This window comes from Chrysemys picta, chromosome 2, assembly GCF_011386835.1.
Source record: "Chrysemys picta bellii isolate R12L10 chromosome 2, ASM1138683v2, whole genome shotgun sequence".
NCBI classification, from domain to species: Eukaryota; Metazoa; Chordata; order Testudines; family Emydidae; genus Chrysemys; species Chrysemys picta.
In genome coordinates, this window is record NC_088792.1 from 170,243,711 (window position 1) to 170,269,771 (window position 26,061).

The 26,061-nt window shown below is 46.5% G+C and overlaps 1 protein-coding gene across 1 annotated transcript; it reads right to left on the reverse strand.

The window, feature by feature from the left end:
• Positions 1-17,793: 17,793 nt before the first annotated feature.
• Positions 17,794-23,888, reverse strand: LOC135981602 (uncharacterized). Its single transcript, XM_065584839.1, has one exon. The coding sequence runs from the start codon at positions 23,119-23,121 to the stop codon at positions 18,187-18,189; it is 4,935 nt and encodes a 1,644-aa protein (XP_065440911.1). The 5' UTR covers positions 23,122-23,888; the 3' UTR covers positions 17,794-18,186.
• Between the last annotated feature and the right edge of the window lie 2,173 nt (positions 23,889-26,061).

Sequence of the window (26,061 nt, forward strand, 5' to 3'; positions counted from 1 at the left end):
TCTGAATGAGCTGCTACAGTCTAGCTGGTCAAAACAAAACAAAACAAAAAAACATATCAAAGTGAAAATGGCCAAAAATTTTTTTGCTTGGGGTGGCAAAAAACCTAGAGCCGGCCCTGGTTAAACATAAACTACTACAAAAATAAAGGGAAAGCAGCATTTTGCTTTTGCATAGTAAAGTTTCAAAGCTGTATTAAGTCAATGTTCAGTTGTAAACTTTTGAAAGAACCACCATAACGTTTTGTTCAGAGTTACGAATAACCTCCACTACATTCCTGAGGTTTTCGTAACTCTGAGGTTCTACTGTAGTAGGAGTCCAACCAAAATCTAGCAATAACAAGTTATGTTACAGGTTGAAGAACATGGAAATAGATAAGTTATTTGTAATGACCAAAGGCAGCTGGCAATTTTATATCAAAGTAATGGGATGGGGTAGCATATAGGTGATGCCACACTCAAAATGCCTGCCACCAAAAGTGTCCTTTTTACCTCTTTCTTAGTAAGAAAATATTCCCAAAATACAACCAGTACCTGTGAGAAGATCTGCCCAATTTCAGATGCTTCCAGGTGAAGGAAAAGATCACTAAAAGTGCAGACAGGCAGGTTGCAGACTCTAGAAATAGTGCTAGTGCCTCTGTCTCTGCCTACCTCCCACTCCTCAATATGGTGCTGACCAGCAAATTAGAATAAACAGGGACCAGATAACTGGAGCAATAGCTCCGCTTCCCCTCCAGTGCGCACCATTGTGGTGAAAGTCCTTGGTGTGGCCTGGATCTAGCTAAGGCCCACTGTGCACAAGAAAACAAAAAATGGCATCAGCTACCATTGTCTCTTGGCTGGTTTTTGTACTGCCTTGCTGCTGGTTAAAAGATGTGCACATATTGTGGGTTGTTTTTTTGTAAAATGGTTCTCTAAAACAGTCTAGCAATTAGCTATAGTCTGCACTAGGACCTTTTTTATTGGTGGGACAGGGATGGACAGACTGACAGTGGCCGTTTTTTCTGGGTCTCAGAGGTGACCAGCAGCTGCTACAGAGCAATTTCTTGTTCTATTTTTCCAAAAGACTAAGGCCCAGATCCTCAAAGATATTGAGACACCTAATCCCACTGATTTCAATAGGAGTTAGATGCCTCAATACCTTTGAGGATCTGGGCCTAAGAACTTTCTTCTCGCCTCCAAACATCCTCTCTGTTGTAATGTAATGGCAAGGATGTGACACACAGGAGAGCTGGTCTGAGACTGATGTTTGTTTCCGTCTCCAATCACTTGAAATGTGTCAAGGCTATATGACATGGGTCCCAGGCCTACTCTGGGATTTTGGCTCCCACTGGAACCAACCAGTCTTGCAATGATGGGAAAAGCTCCAGCCTTCAGATAACGTCCAGCCTGCCCAGCCAGTCTGAGTCCCTGCCTTTTCTGTTCCTTCACCTCCTAGGGAAGAACAGTCAGTCAGGGCTGCTGCAGGAGGTAAGCAGATATTGTATCAACCAGAAACAACCAGCACAGATTAATGCTGCCATTTAATAAAATACATAGCTAGACACATCTGGGATAGAGGTCAGGGCAGAACTGTCCATCCGAATGGTCCAAAAATCATATGTCAGGCATCAAAAAAGCATAAAATCGGCTTAAAAATCACAAGATATAAAAAGAAAATAATAAATGTTGGGTTCTTTTTATTTTTCTTCTTGTCTATGATCGTTTACATCTAGAAGCTTTTCTTCTCAACCATGAAGGCTAGAAACTTCTTCCCCGGGTTTTATTTAGGCATCTCTTGTCTCTCCCACTTGACTGACAATCAGGGATGGCTATGACATGACTTTGGTATTATCGTGGCAGGATGCTAACAGTTTGTTTTTAGCATCGTGTTCCACTTTTGATGGGATGAATGCTGGGGGGAGCATAAGTTAACAGTGAGAAGATACTGGTCAGCATGATAGAGAGTGGTTGCATCACATCCCAAGTTTCCTGGCATATAGCTACTTTTGAAACTACGTTAGGGCTAATTACATTTGAGTTAAGAAACCTAATTGATGTTGAAACCAAGGTTTTTGTTCTTTGGGCCATACATCTCTGAACTGGAGGTCCTAGTAAATCTTTGTGAGATTTGTTGCGATATTCCAGCAATGTTAAATGTGCATCCTTGAATCCTCCAGGGCTTACCTTATTTACTACATCTAGTTCTTTGAACAAATTTGCCAACAGGAATTCCCAAAATGAAAATGAGTCACTTATGAATGGTGGAACATTATTATCTGTTATTAACTAATCTGGAATCCCATAGTGAGCAAACTGTGATGTAAGAGCTCAATAATAATGAAAACAATAGCAGTCTACAAATAAGAGGTAATCTTACCCCTCAAACTCAGATAGACAAACCAAAGTTGGAGCAAGATGATCTGGAATCCCAGTTGGATTGTGGGTTTCTTTTGCATTCGATTTCCTGTATTTATTGCAGATTTTACACTTGGTTGCCTTGTTTTCAATAGCAACATTAAAGCCTGGCCATAATAGGACAACTTGGATTCTCCTCTTACACTTCTCAATATCCACAGGGGCACAGGGGATTATGCTTAGCATTTCCAACCTCATGCTATATAGCAAAATGACAGAAAAATCCTTGGTACAGAATCCCATCCAATGGAGAAATTTAATCTCTAGAGTTCCAATATGTTTTTATGCTTCAAGTTGAAGGTGCCTGGGCTTCTTTTGCTGGCCATTGAGAATTACTTTCTCAAGCTATTGTGAGGTTGGGTCATTATGGGCATCTCATTTGAGCTGGTCACATTTTGTTTTGTTATTGAATTGTTATTGAATTATATTTATTTCAGCCTGTTCCTCCATCTCCTTTCTTTGCTTTTTTTACAGGTGGTCTTGAAAGTATATTTACTATAAGAATCTCTGTGTCTGTATTTCACATTTAACAAGTACTTTTACAATTTCATATTGTTTTCTTAAATCTAGTGGGAAATTTTACACAATAGTTTCTGTAATTTGACTTCTAGTGGTTTATGGTCTTTTTTTTTCTACCATGATCTATTTCTGTCCATAAGCGTATTCATTAAACTGCATATACGCAAAGCCAATTGCCAGCATTTCTTTTTCAATCTCAGCACAATTCTGTTGTGTTTTAATCAGGACTTAGGACACATATGGCTCAGGAAGATCATCTTGAAGAATGACAACTGCCAACCCCTTGTGAGTTTGCATCAGCCAAGATTGAGTTATCAGTTATTATATGTATACCATTATATGTATATCCTGCTCACACTCCCACTGGAATGTATTATACATCTCCAGTGCCTCTAGGCCTGCCCCAAATAGCCCTATGGAGGATTTAACTCTCTACAATTTCTCCATTGTCTTTGCAGTTGCTTGCAGGAATTTTGGAAGCAGTGACTAAAACCACCTCCTCCAGTTCTCTGCCAGGTTCTTTTCCAGACTAAAAGATTCAGCTGACTTCATTTGATCAATTTTTGGCAAAGGTTACATTTTCTTCTGCCATCATGTAATAAGGGTGTGAAACACAGGAGTGCTGGCAAGAGAATTATGTTTATTTCCTTGCTCTAATTACATGACATAGGTCAGAGATACCAAAGGTTATATGTCAGGAGTCAGAATCTATTAATGAGCAGCAGCTGTTACCCAATGATAGTAGGAATTGCTTAAGAGGCTCTCCTGTACCTAGCTCAGTCATCCTCCTCCAAGCCAGGCCATAGGCAAAAAGCAACAAGTAGGAAGTAGGGCTGTCAAGTGATTAAAAATTTAATTGCGATTGATCGCATGACTAATTGCACTGTTAAACAATAATAGAATGCCATTTATTTAAATATTTTGAATGTTTTTTACATTTTCAAATATATTGATTTCAATTACAGTGCTCACTTTATATTTATTTTTGATTAAATATTTGCACTGTAAAAAAAACAGAAGAAATAGTATTTTTCAATTCACCCAATACAAGTACTGTAGTGCAATCTCTTTATCATGAAACTTGAACTTACAAATGTAGATTTATGTACAAAAATAACTGCATTCAAAAATAAAACAAACAATGTAAACCTTTAGAGCCTATAAGTCCACTCAGTCCTACTTCTTGTTCAGCCAATTGCTCAGACAAACAAGTTTGTTTACATTTGCAGGAGATAATGCTGCCCACTTCTTGTTTACACCTGAAAGTGAGAACAGGCATTTGCATGGCATTGTTGTAGCCAGCATTGCAAGATATTTACATGCTAGATGCACTAATGATTCATATGTCCCTTCGTCTTCAACCCCCATTCCAGAGGACATGCGTCCATGCTGATGACGGATTCTGCTCGATAATGATCCAAAGTAGTGTGGACAGACGCATGTTCATTTTTATAACCGAGTGTAGAGGAGCGGACTCACCCCTGCAGCGCCTCCTGCTGGTGACTTACGGGAATTAGCTCGTTCCAGCTCCGGAGCGCCCTCTGCAGGCTGGTGATCCACCTGTCCTCTGGCCCCGTGTCTCTCCCAGGACCCCGGTGCCTAGTTGTCTGGGGTGCTGCCCCCTGGCAGCACACCCCTCAGTTCTGGGTCTCCCCCTCCCAGCTATCCCCACTTCACCTCAGTCTTGGCTACTGCCCAGTCTCTATCTAGCCCCCATTCATTGGGGCAGACTGCAGTATCAGCCACTTATCACAGGCAAAGGGGTTTGGACTGGCTGCCTTCACCCACCCTCAGGCTGCACCTCTGCAATAGGGTTACCATATCTAACCAATAAAAAAAGAGGACCCTCCACGGGCCCTGGCCCCGCCCATTTCCCCACCCCAACTCCGCCCTTTCCCCGCCCTAACTCCGCCCCCTCCTCCCTCCCACTCCCAGCCACACGGAAAGGGCTGCCCCAGCGCTACCGGCTTCACGGTTTGCCGGGCAGCCCCCAGACCCTGCGCCCCCGGCCGGCGCTTCCCCAGCGCAGCTGGAGCCCGGGAGGGGAAGCGCCCAGTCTGGAGGCTGCCCGGCAAACTGTGAAGCCGGTAGCGCTTGGGCTTCGGGCAGCCCCCTTGCCTCCGGACCCTGCGCCCCCAGCCGGGCACTTCCCCTCCCGGGCTCTGGCGGCACAGGGTCCGGAGGCATGGGGGCTGCACAAAGCCGGTAGCGCTCGGCTCTTAAACAGAGCCGAAGAGTCGGGGAGGAGCAGAGCCGCGGCGGCCGAAGGCTCTGCTCCTCCCCTGACTCTTCGGCTCTGTTTAAGAGCCAAGCTGCCCCAGCGCTACTGGCTTTGGGCAGCCCCCATGCCTCCGGACCCTGCGCCGCCGGAGCCCGGGAGGGGAAGTGCCCGGCCGGCGGCTGGGGTCCGGAGGCAAGGGGGCTGCCTGAAGCCCATAGCGCTCGGGCAGCTCGGCTCTTAAACAGAGCCGAAGAGTCAGGGGAGGAGCAGAGCAGCCGCGGGAGGGGAAGTGCCTGGCCGGCATTTTCCCGGACATGTTCAGCTTTTTGGCAATTCCCCCCGGACGGGGGTTTGAGTGCCGAAAAGCCGGACATGTCCGGGAAAAAGAGGACGTATGGTAACCCTACTCTGCAACCCCAATACCTAGGTGGGCCTAGAACTAGGCCCTGCAGGCTGGGGAGTTGCTGGCCTAGGGCTTCCCAGCTCCTAAGGCCTTTCCCCAGCCCTGCCTCACTCTAGGTCCCCCTGGGTGAGTTCCCCAGCAGCCAGGCCTGTCTCCCTCTCCCGTCAGAGAGAGACTCCTTCTGGCTTCCCTGGCCTTCTGATAAGGCCCAGTTGCTTGGTTTGGGGTGTGGCCCCAGCTGCAGCCACTTCCCCCAATCACCCAGGGTTTTGCTCCCTTTCGCAGCCCCAGCCCTCTGCAGGGCTTTTCCAACTCCTTCAGGGCTGGAGTGGGTGTTCACCCCACTACACCGAGTCAGATGCCACCAGCAGAATGTTGATTTTCTTTTTTGGTGGTTTGGGTTCTGTAGTTTCTGCATCAGAGTGTTGCTCTTTTAAGACTTCTGAAAGCATGTTCCACACCTTGTCCTTCTCAGATTTTGGAAGGTACTTCAGATTCTTAAACCTTGGGTCAAGTGCTGTAGTTATCTTTAGAAATCTGATATTGGAACCTTCTTAGTGTTTTGTCAAATCTGCAGTGAAAGTGTTCTTAAATCAAACAACATATGCTGGGTCGTCATCCGAGACTACTATAACACAAAATATATGGCAGAATGCGGGTAAAACCATGGAGCAGGAGACATACAATTCTCCTCCAAGAAGTTCAGTCACAAATTTAATTAACGCATTTTTTTAAACAAGCATCATCAGCATGGAAGCATGTCCTTTGGAATGGTGGTCGAAGCATGAAGAGACATATGAATGTTTAGCATATCTGGCACATAAATACCTTGCAATGCCGGCTACAAAAGTGCCATGCGAATGCCTTTTCTGACTTTCAGGTGACATTGTAAATAAGAAGCGGACAGCATTATCTCCCATAAATGTAAACAAACTTGTTTGTCTTAGCGATTGGCTGAACAAGAAATAGGACTGAGTGGATTTGTAGGCGCTAAAGTTTTACATTGTTTGGTGTGCAGTTATGTAATAAAAAAAAAATCTACATTTGTAAATTGCACTTTCACGATAAAGAGATTGCACTACAGTACTTGTATGAGATGAATTGAAAAATACGATTTCTTTTGTCATTTTTACAGTGGAAATATTTGTAATCAAAAGTAATATAAAGTGAGCACTGTACACTTTGTATTCTGTGTTGTAATTGAAATCAGTATATTTGAAAATGTAGAAAAACATCCAAAAATACTTAATAAATGTCAATTGGTATTCTGTTGTTTAATAGTTTTAAAAGTTTAACAGTTTTAAAACTGCGCTTAATCACGATTAATTTTTTTAATCATGATTAATTTTTTGTATTAATCGCGTGAGTTAACTGCGATTAATTGACAGCTCTAGTAGGAAGCAAGGGAATCTTCACTACAATTCCCTCCCACTCCAGCACTATCTGGTATCCTGCAAAGCAGCAGGAGCTGCTCACAATTATTTGTACCCTTCTGCCGCCACCCTGCAACAGCAGGCGCTACTAGCAGCCTAATCGCACAGGAGGAAGTAGAAATAATCATCTATTTACTGCTGTAAACAAGAGAAGGGGAGCAGATTTTAGATTCGTGTTTGCCCTGTAGTCTCTGAAGGAAAAAAGGAGTTAAAGAGACAGACCCCCTATTGTTTTCTTCCTTCCACTCTCCTCCTGTATACAACTTCCTTCAACAGAAAAGATGGAAGAATGGAAGAAAAAATAGCTAAAGGAAAAAGAAGATAACTGCTGCTTTGAAATAAGAATAAAGCAACACAGAGATAATCTCTTGTCTTTTTTCCTCTTTAAAAGAGAAAGAAAGGTAAGGAGACAGAAAAAACAAGGAAAAGAGAAAGAAAGGGGGGTAGAAAAAGAGAAAATAAATGGAAGGAAGAGAGAAAAGTGAGAAAAAGAAGAAAGAATGGGGGAAAAGGAAAATAGCTTAATTGAAGGATTGTGAAAGAGGTAGTAAGAGGTTGCTGCTTAAATGTCAGCAAAGGGAAAATCTACTATCCATACCCTTTTTTCCCCAAAAGACAAGAGATCTGTCGCCAATATTTATTTTGGCACAGAATGAGCATGCCTTAAACAAAAGAACGTAGAAACAGATAAGCATACACCTTCTAAATACTGACATTAAAGACATTTTTATTGAGCTCATATCTATGACAGCTGAAATTCAAGCATCAATCAGAGACCTACCAAATAAGGTGAAAGAGTTAGAAATCTAAATAGTCATACTGATGCTATTTCAGATTTGGAAGATCTGAAGTGCACACCTGATGATTTTGAAAATTGCAACATTCCTTACCTTGTGCACTGCTGTATAAAAGTATTCTCTACTCGTTCCAATCCCCATAGCAATCTGATTGACGGAGAGAAGGGGACTAAGCTGTTCATCAAAATACCATCTAAGTCCCAACACTGTAGTAGCTAACCCCCTGCTAGAAGTGGAAAAAGTACAGAGAAGGACAACAAAAACAATAAGGGTATATGGAACAGCTTCCATATGAGGGGAGATTAAAAAGACTGGGACTGCTTATCTTAGTAAAGAGACAACTAAGGGGAGATATGATAGAGGTCTGTAAATGACTGGAGTGGAGAAAGTGAAGAGGGAAATGTTACTTACTCCTTCACAGAACACAAGAACCCGGGGTCACCCAATGAAGTTAATAGGCAGCATAAAACAAACAAAAGGAAGTACTTCTTTATACTATGGACAGTCAATCTGTGGGACTCATTGCCAGTGGATGCTCTGAAGGCCAAAAGTATAATTGGGTTCAAAAAAGAATTAGATAAGTTCATGGAGGATAGGCCCATCAATGACAACTAGCGAAGATGGTCAAGGAAACAATCCCATGCTCTGGGTATCCCTAAACCTCTGACTGCTAGATGCCAGGACTGGATGAGAGAGGATGAATCACCTGATAGTTGCCCTATTCTGTTCATTCCTTCTGAAGCATCTTACTCTGGCCACTGTTGGAAGACAGGATACAGGGCTATATGGACCATTGGTCTGACCCAATATGGCCAGTCTTATATTCTTATGAAATTAATATTGGGTACCAATTTTCACCAGTTTAATTTTTGTAATAAACACCAATAAATTATTGGGAGATATAAACAAAATAAACCCCCAAAACAATGGGCCTTGATGACAATCTATTAAGAGATGCTCCACTCTTCCACTTGAGTAATTTGAAGCTCTTACTCCTCTTTTCCCTTTCCTGAGCTCCCTCCCTCTCTTTTCTAACCAATTACTGTTATGGTGCACACTGGAACATGGTGAGAACAAAATAAATGGGGTGGAAACAGTTGCGAGACAAGCGCAGGAGCTATTCAGCCCTAGATTTTGGTAATTATCACTTGTCATCTGACTGTCATACTGTTGCAGGCAGATATGACAAAAACAAATGAGTCAGAAGGAATTATTGTTTATGGAGGCAGATATGACAGAAACATGAGTCAGAAGGAATTATTGTTTATGGTTTAGAGATCACGTGGCTTTATAAACATGTGTGAAAGTAAGGTCCCTGCCTTGACTAACACACCATTTAAAGAGGCTGAGGCATCAGAAGGAGGTGGAGCAGACAGAAACAAATCTTGCTAATCTGTGACCTGGTGCCCTAATCCACTTGGATAGGTAGGGGAGAACAGAAGAAAATAAAATCATAGCCTCGCCCTCAAAACACAGGTACATACTCATGACCCACAGTGACATGTAGGTCAGGATAGCCTAGAGAATGGAAGTTCTTGTACTGGAGTTGAGCAGTATACTGATTCAACCCCTCAAAGCGTAATAAGATTTCTGAGATTTTACCCCATTTTATACCTATGATACAACAGCTTAGAGGTTCATAGAAGTTAGCCCAATTTAGATGTAGTAAAAATGTTTTTGAAAAGGAATGCTATACCTTTGGAATGTAGACTTGTAACAGGGTGGATTACCCATAGGCTGGAGACCCTGGGGCTAAGCCAGCCCTGATTACAGGAGGAGACACACCTGGATTGTATCAAGTGATCCCAGGGTAAAAGGCAGCAGGAAGCTGCTGGGTGAGGGCACCTGGAGTGAGGGAACAGTAGAGCAGGTCTCCTGCAATGGTCCTCAAGGAAGGGATGCTTCCTTGGGGAGGAGGAGGGCTGTGGTGATTTTTTTTTTAAACGTTGTTAATTTAATAAATAAAACCCAGACCCCCAAGTGTATTTGAAAGAGACTTTGTGGAGTTAGTTGAAAGAGCCCTGAAGGGAAAATAGGGGCAGAGCACTGCATCAGCATCCCCTGCCCTATGTGCTGGAACTAAGGGTGCGGGGGATGCTGCCGCACCCCTGGCTTGAAGTGATTTCCATTGTATACAGGATTTACAGTTTGATTCTGTGGCTCTCAGCGCCCCCACTACACAAATTGTTCCAGCTCCCCTGGCCACGGGGGGTTCTTGGGTGGCGACCAGACCTCTGAGATGCACATTGTACAAAATGGCATTTATTCAAGCAATTCCCAAGTGAATACCCCCATTCTTCTATAACATTTAAATGTTGAGGTTGTATTGTGCCCAATCATAAATTCATTTTACATGGTACCCCTAAAAATAAAGGAACTGAGACTGGATGAAGGAAGAGACTCTGAGATTACAAATTACCATTATATACAGTCCCCCTTAATCTAACAGGCAACCCTATTTGGCCTCCTTAACCATCACTCTTAAAAGAAACAGAGTACTTTGTAACTATATACTATAACAGCTTTAAGGGCAGCAGGAGAGCAATTCTGTGCAGCCCAAACTATATCTAAGGACTAGTCTACACTACTGTGCTGCTGTAGTGCATCTGATGAAGATGTGCTATGCTGATGGGAGACCACTCTCCTGTCGGCATAATTACTCCACCTCAACAAGAGGAGGAAGCTATGTTGGCAGGAGAGCATCTCCTGCTGACATAGCGCAGTGTGGACAGGGGGTGGCTTTTTCACACCTGTGAGCGACCTAACTTACATCGACTTAAGTGGTAGTGTAGACAAGCCCTAAGATTCTGCCATACTTTTTCAGGAGGGAAAAATCTGTAAGGAAAGCTTTGGTATATGTACAGTCCTGAAATTCTTTTACAATACAGTGGGAGAGGTGGGAGAACTCTGCTAGCCAAAGCTTGGCTTGAATTTTTTTCAGTACGTGGTAGATGATAATTCAGTTTTTGATCCCCAAGATGATCATCTGTAAATTGCCACCCCCAAATTACCAAGTGCAACGGTATTTTAAACCAATGCCTAATTTGTGCCCCATCAATAAAAGGGGGTGTGGGGACGGATGGACAGTATAGCTGATGGTTCACTGTCAGAAGCAGAGGCAGCTGTCAATGTTTCTTGGCTGTATAAACAGAGAAGGACATGATAGGCCAACATAGTATAGCAAGGTCAAGGCCTAGCCTCCCTTAGGGCTGAATCAGGGTTATGATATTTTCCTTAACCACATATGAAAGAAATAAATAAGGTACAGCGCAGTCCCCTTTAAAGGTGAGCTGCAGAAGAAAAATACTAGCATTGTGCCAGTAAGATATAGGAATGATCTATTTTTATTAGAAATTCCAGTCTTGTCCATCATGTTCTTTCCCTGGAACATAAGAACATAAGAATGGCCAGACTGGGTCAGACCAAAGGTCCATCCAGCCCAGTATCCTGTCTACCGACAGTGGCCAATGCCAGGTGCCCCAGAGGGAGTGAACCTAACAGGTAATGATCAAGTGATCTCTCTCCTGCTGTCCATCACTACCCTCTGACAAACAGAGGCTAGGGACACCCTTCCTTACCCATCCTGGCTAATAGCCATTAATGGACTTAACCTCCATGCATTTATCCAGTTATCTTTTAAACCCTGTTATAGTCCTAGCCTTCACAACCTCCTCAGGCAAGGAGCTCCACAAGTTGATTGTGCGCTGTGTGAATAAGAACTTCCTTTTATTTGTTTTAAACCTGCTGCCCATTAATTTAATTTGGTGCCCCCTAGTGCTTATATTATGGGAACAAGTAAATAACTTTTCCTTATTCACTTTCTATACATCATTCATGATTTTATATACCTCTATCATATCCCCCCTTAGTCTCTTTTCCAAGCTGAAAAGTCCTAGCCTCTTTAATCTCTCCTCATATGAGACCCGTTCCAAACTCCTAATCATTTTAGTTGCCCTTCTCTGAACCTTTTCTAATGCCAGTATATCTTTTTTGAGATGAGGAGACCACATCTGTACCCAGTATTCAAGATGTGGGCATACCATGGATTTATATAAGGGCAATAAGATATTCTCCGTCTTATTCTCTATCCCCTTTTTAATGATTCCTAACATCCTGTTTGCTTTTTTGACTGCTGCTGCACCTGCGTGGACGTCTTCAGAGAACTATCCACGATGACTCCAAGATCTTTTTCCTGATTAGTTGTAGCTAACTTAGCCCCCATCATATTGTATGTATAATTGAGGTTATTTTTCCCAATCTGCATTACTTTACATTTATCCACACTAAATTTTATTTGCCATTTTGTTGCCCAATCACTTAGTTTTGTGAGATCTTTTTGAAGTTCTTCACAGTCTGCTTTGGTCTTAACTATCTTGAGCAGTTTAGTATCATCTGCAAACTTTGCCACCTCACTTTTTACCCCTTTCTCCAGATCATTTATGAATAAGTTGAATAGTATTGGTCCTAGGACTGACCCTTGGGAAACACCACTAGTTACCCCTCTCCATTCTGAAAATTTACCATTTATTCCTACCCTTTGTTCCCTGTCTTTTAACCAATTCTCAATCCATGAAAGGATCTTCCCTCTTATCCCATGACAACTTAATTTACATAAGAGCCTTTGGTGAGGGACCTTGCCAAAGGCTTTCTGGAAATCGAAGTACACTATTTCCATTGGATCCCCCTGGACCACATGTTTGTTGACCCCTTCAAAGTACTCTAATAGATTATAAGACATGATTTCCCTTTACAGAAACCATGTTGACTTTTGCCCAACAATTTATGCTCTTCTATGTGTCTGACAATTTTATTTTTTACGATTGTTTCAACTAATTTGCCCGGCACTGATGATAGACTTACCGGTCTGTAATTTACCGGGATCACCTCTAGAGCCCTTTTAAAATATTGGTGTTACATTAGCTATCTTCCAGTCATTGGGTACAGAAGCCTATTTAAAGGACAAGTTACAAACAATAGTTAGTAGTTCCGCAATTTCACATTTAAGTTCTTTCAAAATTCTCGGGTGAATGCCGTCTGGTCCCGGTGATTTGTAACTGTTAAGTTTATCAATTAATTCTAAAACCTCCTTTAGTGACACCTCAATCTCTGACAATTCCTCAGATTTGTCACCTACAAAAGCCAGCTCAGGTTTGGGAATCTCCCTAACATCCTCAGCCATGAAGACTGAAGCAGAGAATTCATTTAGTTTCTCCGCAATGACTTTATCATCTTTAAGTGCTCCTTTTTTATCTCGATCGTCCAGGGGCCCTACTGGTTGTTTAGCAGGCTTCCTGCTTCTGATGTACTTAAAAAACATTTTGTTATTACCTTTTGAGTTTTTGGCTAGCTGTTCTTCAAACTCCTTTTTGGCTTTTCTTATTACATTTTTACACTTAATTTGGCAGTGTTTATGCTCCTTTCTATTTACCTCACTAGGATTTGACTTTCACTTTTTAAAAGATGCCTTTTTATCTCTCACTGCTTCTTTTACATGGTTGTTAAGCCACGTTGGCTCTTTTTTAGTTCTTTTACTGCGTTTTTTAGTTTGGGGTATACATTTAAGTTGGGCCTCTATTATAGTGTCTTTGAAAAGTGTCCATGCAGCTTGCAGGGATTTCACTCTAGTCACTGTACCTTTTAATTTCTGTTTAACTATCCCCCTCATTTTTGCATAGTTTCCCTTTCTGAAGTTAATTGCCACATTCCACCACAGGAATGTTAAAAGTTATTATATTATGGTCACTATTTCCAAGCAGTCCTGTTATACTTAACTCTTGGACCAGATCCTGCATGCCACTCAGGACTAAATTAAGAATTTCCTCTCCCCTTGTGGGTTCCTGTACCAGCTGCTCCAAGAAGCAGTCATTTAAAGTATCGAGAAATTTTATCTCTGCATTTCGTCCTGAGGTGACATGTTCCCAGTTAACGTGGGGATAATTGAAATCCCCCACTATTATTTACTTCTTTATTTTGATACCCTCTCTAATCTCCCTTAGCATTTCATCATCACTATCACTGTCCTGGTCAGGTGGTTGATAATAGATCCCTAATGTTATATTCTTATTAGAGCATGAAATTACTATCCATAGAGATTCTATGGAACATGTGGATTCACTTAAGATTTTTACTTCATTTGACTCTACATTTTCTTTCACATATAGTCCCCTCACCCCCACCCCGCACGACTTGTTCTGTCCTTCCAATATATTTTGTACCTCGGAATGATTGTGTCCCATTGATTGTCCTCACTCCACCAGGTTTCTGTGATGCCTATTATATCAATATTCTCCTTTAGCCTGAGGCACTCTAGTTCAGCCATCTTATTATTTAGACTTCCAGCACTTGTGTACAAGCACTTAAAAAACTTGTCACTCTTTATTTGTCTGCCTCACTGTTTATTTGTCTGTTCCCTGGAGAACTAGAGAGTTGGATGACATCTTCGGTATCATGAAAATGAAACCTGATTAAGAAGAAACAGAATTCTTATTTAGACTTGAAAAAAGTATGTTGATTTTTAACAATACTGATTTCAACCAAAGCATCCTATAAGCAGCTGGAAAAAAATTTCGTGATGATTCAAACAAGCCCAACCTGCAGTGAAGGGCTGAAAAAGCTTTCAAGTCACTTCAGAAGTCTTCCAGTGAGTCCTCCAGGAGATGAAACAGGCATGAGGAAGCTTGAAGTTCCTGATGTTTATATGGCAAAACAAATTTCATTTAAGTATGTTTAAGGACTTCTTAGACCTTAGACAAAGGGAGAAAAGTGTTTGTGCCCCCTTTCTCCTATGTAGATCACTTTTAGCTGTGGCATTAGAAGTTTTTCTTGTGTATATGGCCACCTCACACAAATATTTAAAATGACTTTGTAATAAGGTTGTAATTATGAATGACACCACACTTGATTCTACTCCACAGACAACATAATTAGCATGCTTGGTAAAAGATTTGGGTGTACCATTTTTGGAGGTTGCTCGTGAGTAGGACAATTGTAAAGCAACTTGTAGAATATAACATGGTTCTGCTGTGGAGGAAACGACCTGAAACATACTTGTGCAGTTAGGTTGGCTGGTCTTTTGCATTCCTGTTCTCTGCAGATTCGCTAAAGTGCATTTCTACACATGGAAAAGATACCCACAAATCCTTAGCTATGACTACTACAAGTTAAAGTAGTATAAGAAAATTGCACAAATTTTCCCATAATGCCCTGAATGAAGGATAGTTGTGCAACACAGAAAAGAGACTGATGTGCCAGGAAAAAAAGGTTGCTATCAATATATATTCAGAGCTTGGGGACACTGAACATAATTCTATGTATAGATGAAAGCTTTCCAAGCTGTGTTACTAGGTTCAGACTGTGAAACAGATCTTCTGGAATTTAAACCAGTCACTGCAAGTTTAGAATTGTTCTATAAACACATTTGATTGTTTCCAAGACACTAACTTGTAAATTTAATGAAGCAATTTCTTCCCTAAAACGAAGTGTAGACATGTGCCTCAGAATTTAGGAGCCCTGCATCAGGCTTTCCTCATTAGAAGTTAGGATTCAATGACAAATTAATGCAAAAGATGAGTTGTTAGAAAATAAAATCAGAGCTATAAATATTTGCCTTGCGAGGGTTCCTCAAAAATGTGAAAGCTGGAACCATCTTTCTACAAACATCTTAAGTAGACCTAATCCAGCCAAGGTTGCTGTACTGAGACATTTGAGCCAGCTAGACTAATGACAGGTGAATTTGTTAGGACTCCCACAAACCTTCTCTGATTTTTACAACTTTTTGTTTTAGTTTTTCTAATACCGTAAATAGGCAGTCCACTGTATTTGATACTCTAAGATGATGTATGTAAAAATCTGGAACGTAACCGTAAAGTCGAGCACTCAGGAGTTAGGAAATGCTTGCCTGTGCAACTTTAATTCGGACCCCTGATGCATATGCATAATGAGACAGTCTTTAAGTTACATGACCACTTACTATTTTTCCAAATATCAGGGGATAGCCGTGTTAGTCTGCGTCTACAAAAACAACAAGGAGTCTGGTGGCACCTTAAAGACTAACAGATTTATTTGGGCATAAGCTTTGGTGGGTAAAAACCTCACTTCTTCAGATGCATACAGTGAAAGTTACAGAGGCAGGCATTATATAGTGACACATGGAGAGAAGGGGGTTACTTCGCAAGTGGAGAACCAGTGTTGACAGGGCCAATTCAATCAGGGTGGATGTAGTCCACTCCCAATAATAGACGAGGAGGTGTCAATTCCAGGAGAGGAAAAGCTGCTTCTGTAATGAGCCAGCCACTCCCAGTCCCTATTCAAGCCCAGATTAATGGTGTTAAATTTGCAAATGAATTTTAGTTCTGCTGTTTCTCTTGGAAGTCTGTTTCTGAAGTTTTTTTGTTCAATAATAGTGACTTTTATATCTGTATAAATCTGTTATAATGTTTTGTTCAATAATAGTGACTTTTATCTGCAATAAAATGACCAGGGAGATTGAAGTGTTCACTTACTGGCTTTTGTATGTTACCATTTCTGATGTCCGATTTGTGTCCATTTATTCTTTTGCGGAAGGACTGTCCGGTCTGGCCAATGTACATGGCAGAGGGGCATTGCTGGCACATGATGGCATATATAATATTAGTAGATGTGCAGGTGAATGAACCCTTGATGGTGTGGCTGATGTGGTTGGGTCCTCTGATGGTGTCGCCAGAGTAGATATGGGGACAGAGTAGGCAACGAGGTTTGCTATAGGGATTGGTTCCTGGGTTGGTGTTTCTGTGGTGTGGTATGTAGTTGCTGGTGAGTATTTGCTTCAGGTTGGGGGGTTGTCTGTAAGTGAGGACTGGCCTGCCTCCCAAGATCTGTGACAAGAAGAACTCTGCGTGGACTCCTCCTGACGGTTGAAATGACAGACAGGACCTCTACATAGACTGACCTCTACATAGAGTGCTTCCGCAGACGTGCACAGGCTGAAATTGTGGACAAACAACATCACTTGTCCCATAACCTCAGCCGTACAGAACGCAATGCCATCCATAGCCTCAGAAACAACTCTGACATTATCATCAAAGGGGCTGACAAAGGAGGTGCTGTAGTCATAATGAACAGGTCGGATTATGAACAGGAGGCTGCCAGGCAACTCTCCAAGACCACATTCTACAGGCCACTATCCTCTGATTCCAGTGAGGAATACCAAAAGAAACTATACCATCTGCTCAAGAAATTCCCGGCTACAGTACGGGAACAAATCTACATGGACACACCCCCAGAACCCGACCAGGGTATTCTGTCTGCTACCCAAGATCCGTAAACTTGGAAACCCTGGACGCCCCATCATCTCAGGCATTGGCACTCTTACAGCAGGATTATCTGGCTATTTGGACTCTCTCCTCAGACCCTACGCTACCAGCTCTCCCAGCTATCTTCGAGACACCACCGACTTCCTGAGGAAACTACAATGCATTGGTGTTCTTCCTGAAAACACCATCCTGGCCACCCTGGATGTAGAAGCACTTTACACCAATGTTCTTGTGATCTGTGTTAATTATATACTTTGAGTGCATTGCAGCCATCCAAAACATGCCACAATTTCTCTCTGGAGTTTGATGGAGCTGGACAGAAGGATGGAAAACACATTTCCTGTGCTCTCTGGAGCCTGGAGTTATTCTTTAGTATGAATAGAGGATTGGTTCTGAGTACCACATTAGCCTTAGGGAACATACAGTACTGAAGTTCCAGGAAAAGAGCTCCTAAGTCAAACACCCTGTGAACAGACATGATTGTCATTTACAAAAAATAATGTTGAGCAATTAGAAAAAGATTTTCATTAATGGTTCAACTGGAAGGCCTGTAATGGCACATTGGCACTAAAGGCCCATAAAGGAACTTTATGCATGTCAGGATAATGTAGAAGCAATGCTTCTCTTGTAAGAAAAACACTGGACATCTGGGTGAGACTAAATTCTCTATTTGTTTACTGCACAAAAGATACTAGACAAAGCAGCAACTTGATCTTTGAGAGTCTGAACTGCCAGGTGTTGCGGATTGTGGGGGAGTTAGGGCCCTGCACCCCTCTTCCCGAGATTCACTGCGACTCTCAGCCAGCCAGTAAAGCAGAAGGTTTATTCAAGGACAGGAACACAGTCTCAAGCAGAGCGTGTAGGTACGACCAGACCCCCCTCAATTAGGTCCCTCTGGGAGGTTCAGGGAGCTTAGACCCCAGCTTGGGGTTCCCTGCGTTGCACCACCCAGCCCCAACCGAAACTAAAAACTCCCAGCCCCTCCCGCTGCTCCTCTCCTTTGTTCAGTCTCCCGGGCAGAAGGTGTTAATTCTCCCCACCCCCGTTCCTGGCTCAGGTTACAGCTCAGGTAGCTCCCTTCAAGGGAAGTCCCACATCCCCACTGCAACCCCCCTGCAACATTCCCAGGTCAAATCTGCCCTGCTCCCTGCTCCGTCACATCTCTCCCCCCTTCGAGACTGAACTGAGCGGGGTCACTCTGACCAGTGACCTGGGGAAGTTCAGGGCTCCCTCTCCGGGACAATGCGTCCGCTATCAGGTTGTCACGTCCCTTCACATGGACCACGTCCATGTCATAATCCTGCAGGAGCAGGCTCCATCTCAGGAGCTTGGCGTTGGCTCCTTTCATCTGGTGCAGCCAGGTCAGGGGAGAGTGGTCGGTGTGCACGGTGAAGTGACGCCCAAAGAGATATGGCTCTAGTTTCTTGAGGGCCCACACCATGGCCAGGCATTCCTTCTCGATGGCCGCGTAGTTCTGCTCCCGGGGTAGTAACTTCTTGCTCAGGTACACGATGGGGTGTCTCTCCCCCTTTTCATCCTCCTGCATTAACACCGCCCCCAGTCCTGTGTCTGAGGCGTCGGTGAACACCATAAAGGGCTTGTCAAAGTCTGGGTTTGCCAGAACTGGGCCACTGACCAGAGCCTCCTTCAGCGCCCGGAGAGCCTCCTGGCACTCCTCGGTCCAGACCACTTTGTCTGGCTTCCCCTTCTTGCACAGCTCAGTGATGGGGGCGGCTATGGCGCTAAAGTGGGGCACGAACCTCCGATAGTACCCTGCCATCCCAATAAAGGCTTGGACCTGCTTTTTGGTTTGAGGAGCGGGCCAGTCTCTGATCACCTCCACTTTGGCTGGTTCCGGCTTTAGGCAGCCGCTTCCCACCCGGTGGCCTAGGTAGGATACCTCAGCCATCCCCACCTTGCACTTCTCCGGTTTTACGGTCAGCCCAGCCTTCTGGAGTCGGTCCAGCACTTGTCTAACCTGGGATATGTGGTCCTCCCAGGTCTGGCTAAAGACACAGATGTCATCGATATACGCCACGGCAAAACTCTCCATCCCCCTCAGTAGCTGATCCACCAGGCGCTGGAAGGTGGCCGGCGCTCCCTTGAGGCCGAAGGGCAGGGTCAGGAACTCATAGAGCCCCAGAGGGGTGACAAAGGCCGATTTCAGCCTGGCATCTGCATCCAGCGGCACTTGCCAATAGCCCTTTGTAAGATCCATGGTGGTAAGGTACCGAGCACCTCCCAGCTTGTCTAGGAGCTCGTCCGGCCTGGGCATGGGGTAGGCATCGGCTACAGTGATGGCATTGAGCTTCCGATAGTCCACACAGAACCGGATCGACCCGTCCTTTTTGGGGACCAGCACCACCGGCGAGGCCCAAGGGCTGGAAGACGGCTGGATCACCCCCAAAGCCAGCATGTCATTGACCTCTCTTTCCAGGTCCTGAGCAGTTTTCCCTGTGGCTCGGAAGGGGGAGCATTTTATAGGTGGGTGCGATCCTGTCTGCACCCGGTGGACAGTCAGATTAGTGCGTCCAGGCTGGTTGGAAAACAGCTGCTGGTACAGATGCAGCACCCCTCCGATCTCAGCTCGCTGGGCAGGGGTTAGCCGATCAGAGAGGGGAATTGCTTCCAGGGGGAAGCCAACTCTTGTCCCAGGGAATAGATCTACTAAAGGGTCATCTCCCTGCCCCTCCCACTGTCCACACACGGCCAACACCATATTCCCCCTGTCATAATATGGCTTCATCATATTCACATGGTACACCCGGTGGTGGTGTGCCCGGTTCGACAGCTCCACCACATAGTTTACCTCGTTTAGTTGCTTGACAACCTTGAAGGGCCCTTCCCAGGCGGCCTGGAGTTTGTTTTTCCTCACGGGGATGAGGACCATCACCTGATCCCCAGTGGCGAAGGCGCGGGCCCGTGCTGTGCGGTCATACCAGACCTTCTGCTTCCTCTGGGCTCTGGCCAGATTCTCCCTGGCCAGGCCCATGAGCTCGGCAAGTCGTTCCCGGAAGGTCAGGACATACTCCACCACCGACTCTCCGTCAGGAGTGGCCTTCCCCTCCCATTCGTCTCTCATCAGGTCGAGGGGCCCCCTTACCCGCCTTCCATATAGCAGTTCGAAAGGCGAAAACCCGGTAGACTCCTGGGGTACCTCCCTGTACGCAAACAGCAGGTGAGGTAAGTACTTGTCCCAGTCCTGCGGGTGCTGATTCATAAATGTTTTCAGCATCATTTTTAGCGTCCCATTGAACCTCTCCACCAGCCCGTTGGATTGGGGGTGATATGCTGAGGCCCAGTTGTGCCGGACCCCACATCTCTCCCACAAGCACCGGAGTAGGGCCGACATGAAGTTGGACCCTTGGTCCGTCAAGACTTCCTTGGGGAACCCCACTCGGCTGAAAATGGTCAGCAGCGCATCCGCCACAGTGTCTGCTTCAATGGACGATAAGGGCACTGCCTCGGGGTAGCGGGTGGCGAAATCTACCACCACCAGGATGTATTTCTTCCCAGACCGGGTCGTCTTGCTGAGAGGTCCCACTATGTCCATGGCCACCTTCTGGAAAGGCTCCTCTATGATGGGCAAAGGTCTCAATGCTGCCTTCCCCTTGTCCCGGGCCTTCCCCACCCTCTGGCAGGGGTCACAGGATCGGCAGTACTGCCGGACGTTGGTGAAGACCCCGGGCCAGTAAAAGTTCTGTAGCAGCCTCTGCCTGGTGCGCCGGATCCCCTGGTGCCCTGCGAGAGGGATGTCATGGGCCAGGTACAGTAGCTTGTGGCGAAACTTCTGGGGAACCACCAGCTGCCTCCTGATCCCCCACGACTCCACTTCCCCCGGGGGAGCCCACTCTCGGTAGAGGAACCCCTTCTCCCACAGGAACCTCTCCTTGCATCCTCTCCTCATGGTCTGTCCCACACTGAGGTCAGCCAGGCCCCTTAGCTTCCGCAGGGAGGGGTCCTTCTGCAACTCGGCCTGGAACTCGGCGGCTGAGGAAGGGATGGGGACCTGCTCCCTCTCGTCGGCTGGGTCGGAAGCCCCAGCCACCCCGCGGCCTGTCCTTGGGTGTTCCCTCCCCACCCGGGAAGGGTTCGGTGCCTCCGGTGGGACATCCTTCCCAAGGTCAGGGCGTAGTGCCCCTCGCCGGCTCTGGCTACGGGTCACGACTAAGGCGGTCTGGGGGCTGCTTGGCCAGTCCTCTAGGTCCCCCCCCATCAACACCTCAGTGGGCAAATGGTGGTGCACTCCCACGTCCTTGGGGCCCTCCTTGGCCCCCCATTTCAGGTGTACCCTCGCTACGGGAACCTTGAATGGGGTCCCGCCCACCCCGGTCAGGGTCAGGAAGGTGTTGGGCACCACCCGATCTGGGGCCACCACCTCGGGCCGGGCCAGTGTCACCTCTGCGCCCGTGTCCCAGTATCCATAAACTTTCTTCCCATCCACCTCCAGGGGAACAAGGCACTCGCTCCGCAGGGACAGCCCCGCGCCAACCCTGTAAACGGAGAACTTTGAATCCGGAGCATCTGGCCCCCCAGAGAAGCTGGCCGGGGGCCCTTCTCTCTCTTGAGCAGTTGATAAGCTGCCAGCCCCTCTTGCGTGGGAAGCCTGCCCCTCGTCCGTCTGGGCCTCTACCAAGTTAACCCGGTGCGGGTTCGGTCTGCTCAGTCTGTCCTTGAGCTTGGGGCACTGGGCCCGAACGTGGCCTCTTCGGCCGCAGTAATAGCAGCTCAGGTCCCGTGGGTCCCCTCGAGCCGGTCGGTTGTCCCTGATGCTGGGCCTTCCCCGTGGGAGGGGATTCCCCATATTCCCCCTTTGGGAGGTCCCAGGGTGACTCTCTCTCTGCATCGCGGCGGGCCTGTTCCTTTGGGGCTCCTCCCTGCCACCCCCTGACCGGCTCTTTACAAACTCATCAGCCAGCTGCCCGGCGTGTCGCGGGTTCTCTGGCTTTCTGTCCACCAACCACAGCCTCAGGTCGGATGGGCACCGCTCATACAGTTGCTCCAGTACCAGCAGTTTAATCAGGTCCTCCTTCGTCTGGGCCCCACCAGCCCACTTGCTGGCGTATCTTTCCATGCGGACGGCTAGTTGCAAATATGAGATCTCAGGGGTTTTATCTTGACCCCGGAACCTTTCCCGGTACATCTCAGGAGTCAGCCCAAACTCTCGTAGCAGGGCCCTTTTGAATAGTTCGTAGTCCCCTTTCTCTGCCTCTCCCAGTTGGCGGTACAATGCCACGGATTTGGGGTCCAGTAAGGGGGTAAGGACCCGGAGTCTGTCCGCGGGATCCACCCGGTGCAGCTCGCAGGCCGTCTCAAAGGCCTCCAGGAAGTCATCCATGTCCTCCCCCTCCTTGTATGGGGCCATGATGCACTTATCAAAGCTCCGTGCAGTCCTGGGTCCCCCATCACTCACCGCAGCCGGGGGTTCGCTGCCCCTCAGTCTCGCCAGTTCCAGTTCGCGCTGATGCTGTCTCTCATTCTCCTGTCTCTGTCTCTCATTCTCCTGTCTCTGTCTCTCATTCTCCTCCCGTTCACGCTGATGCTGTCTCTCTTTCTCCTCCCGTTCACGCTGATGCTGTCTCTCTTTCTCCTCCCGTTCATGCTGACGCTGTCTCTCTTCATGCTGTCTCTGTTGTTCACGATCCTCCAGCTCCCTCAGTTTTAGCTCTTTCTCCCATTCCAGCCAATTCCGCTCCCCGGATGCCGAACGTCGCCGGGAGGCTCCTCTGCTGGCCGGCGGGCTTCGCCGGGGGGACCCCCTGCTGGCCGGGGGGATCACGGCGCCTTCGGTATTTGCTGGGCTCCTCCCCACCCTTCCCCTAGGCATAGGAAGGAGGGGTCTCGGGAAGCCCTCAGCAGCCGGCTGACCACTCCCAGCTGGGACAGACACTGGTGCCTGCGCTGCATTTGCCAGGCTGCTTCCCTGAGACACAGGGATCAGTTCATTCGCGCGATCTTCCGCCTCCAGCTGGGCAATGAGCTGTTCTTTGGTGAGCCTCCCAATGCGCAGCTGCCTCTGCTTGCACAGCTCCACCAGGTCGCTCTTAAGCCGCTTGGCATACATCTTCCTGCTGGCCACTCACCGGCCTGTGTGCTCACAGCTCCCCACAGTTCCCAGGGGGACCCTTAGTGTGCCAGCCCTTCTCGAGGTCACCGCCTCTCTGCCAGGGTCGAGCTGCAGACTCCTCCGCCCCTGGGACCACTCGCTGCGATCCCCCCGGGGGACCCTGTTACTGCAAAAGTCCTTCTCGCTGGTCACACACTCCCAGGGGTAATAACCGTCTCTCTCCCACTCTTCAGCAGGCCTGGTCCCCGTCAATCCCCCTTCGTTTTACTGCTCCCCAGTCACTTACTGCAGGAAGCGCCGTCCACGGGGTGCAGTAGATCCCGTCGCTGCCACCAGTTGTTGCGGATTGTGGGGGAGTTAGGGCCCTGCACCCCTCTTCCCGAGATTCACTGCGACTCTCAGCCAGCCAGTAAAGCAGAAGGTTTATTCAAGGACAGGAACACAGTCTCAAGCAGAGCGTGTAGGTACGACCAGACCCCCCTCAATTAGGTCCCTCTGGGAGGTTCAGGGAGCTTAGACCCCAGCTTGGGGTTCCCTGCGTTGCACCACCCAGCCCCAACCGAAACTAAAAACTCCCAGCCCCTCCCGCTGCTCCTCTCCTTTGTTCAGTCTCCCGGGCAGAAGGTGTTAATTCTCCCCACCCCCGTTCCTGGCTCAGGTTACAGCTCAGGTAGCTCCCTTCAAGGGAAGTCCCACATCCCCACTGCAACCCCCCTGCAACATTCCCAGGTCAAATCTGCCCTGCTCCCTGCTCCGTCACACCAGGTCATTTTGAAGAAATTTGAGAATCAGTGGTACCAATGCACATGGGGAGTGGAGGAGGAAGGTGAAACCCTTGTCCTGGTACCAATGGTTAAAACTTGATCAGGCCCTTGAGTATGCTTAGGACATTTATTTCTAGGAAGCTAAAATTGTGGATATCAACTCCCTGAATAACCTCTTTGCTTAAGAGACTGTTCAAGAACCAGGCAGCTAGGCTCAGACTGTCTGGATTTTGATGCATGACTGGCTCTTGTATTATCATTAGAGCTCTACCAAATTCACGGCCATGAAAAATGCATCACGGACCATGAAATCTGGTCTCCCCCTGTGAAATCTGGTCTTTTGTGTGCTTTACCCTATCCTATACAGATTTCATGGGGAAGACCAGCGTTTCTCAAATTGAGGGGCCTGACCCAAAAGGGAGTTGCCGCGGGGGATGGGGGGGGGGGGTGTCTCACACTATGGCCACCCTTACTTCTCCGCGGCCTTCCGATCTGGGCAGCGGGAGAGCAATGTCTGTTAGCAAGGCACCCTGCTCTGAAGATGGAGCCAGCAGCAGCGCAGAAGTAAGGGTAGCAATACCATACTGACACATTGCATTCCATGTGATTTTATGAAAATATGCTAATGAGTGTGAATATAATGTAACTGGAATATGCTTCATGCAAAAGGTCTCTTGCAAGGTATCATTACAAAGCTTATAATCTACTGAGTGTGTTGATCCTATTTGTATGAATGTATCATTCTTGTATCTGAAGCTAGGAATATAAAATATAACTCTGAGGTCCTATTGTAGTTATTCAAAGTGTGGGCCATTACTGGTGGTTTAGAATCTTGATGGCTCCCATCAACTAGGACAACTGACTGTAGATGGCTCTATTTACTTGCAAGCCTTCCTGTGAGTCAGGCCAGGAAGAATGAAGGCTTGGGGTCTCACAGGACATGTGACCATGTCACCTGGTACTGGAATCCATCTTAAACCTGGTGCTTTTCCATTTGGAAGGAGTGGGGACCCCAAGAGACAAAAGATTCCCACCTTATGCCAAAGGTATATAAGGAGGTGGAACAGAACAAAGGAGGCTGCAGTCATGAGAAATCCCCTAGCTACCACCTGAGCTGGAACAAGGACTGTACCGGGTAAAGGATTGGGCCCACACTAGAAAGGAGTCTAGTCTGTGAAAGAAGCTTACTGGAACATCTCTGAGGGTGATGTTTCATCTGTAATCAGTTTCTTACTGTATTAGGCTTAGACTTGTATGTTTTTGGTTTATTTTGCTTGGTAATTTACTTTGTTCTCTCTGTTATTACTTGGAACCATTTGAATCCTAATTTTTATATTTAATAAAATCATTTTTGCTTATAAATTAACCCAATGTAATTAATTCCTGGGGGAGCAAACAGCTGTGTATATCTATCAGTGTTAGAGAGGGCAGACAATTTATGAGTTTACCCTGTATAAGCTTTATACAGAGTAAAACGGATTTATTTGGGGGTTGAATCCCATTGGGAGTTGGGTGCTAGAGACAGAGCACTTCTTAAGCTGTTTTCAGTTAAGTCTGCAGCTTTTGGGGGGACGTGGTTCAGACCTGGGTCTGTGTTTGCAGCAGGCTAGCGTGTCTGTCTCAACAAGACAGGGTACTGAAGTCCCAAGCTGGCAGGGAAAATGGGCTTAGAGGTAATCTCAGCACATCAGGTAGCAGTCCCAAGGGGTTTCTGTGACCCAGCCCGTCACACATACCATGCCACCCTTATTTCTGTGCTGCCACCTTCAGAGTTGGGTGGCTGGATAGTGGCAGCTGCTAAGGGTCCAGCGTGGCAGGCAACAGAAGTAAGGGTGGCAATACCATACCATACTTCTGCACTGCTGCTGGCAGCGGCTCTGCCTTCAGATATGGGGTCCCAGCCAGCAGCTGCCACTCTCTGGCCGCCCTGCTGTTGCTAAACCAAAGGGCAAGGACCTGCATTGGAAATGTTTTGCTGCAAAATCAAAGTTTAGGAAATATCTGGGAAACTGTTGAATTGGTGTATGGAGATTGGCATCATTCACATCTACTTATGTCCTGCAGTCCCTTTGATTGATGGCAGCTAGTGTGGATTTTAGTGTTTCCAGCTTGAATTTTGATTTTTCTTTTCAATGGATCTGTTCATGTCCTTGATGTCAAGAAGCGCTCTGGA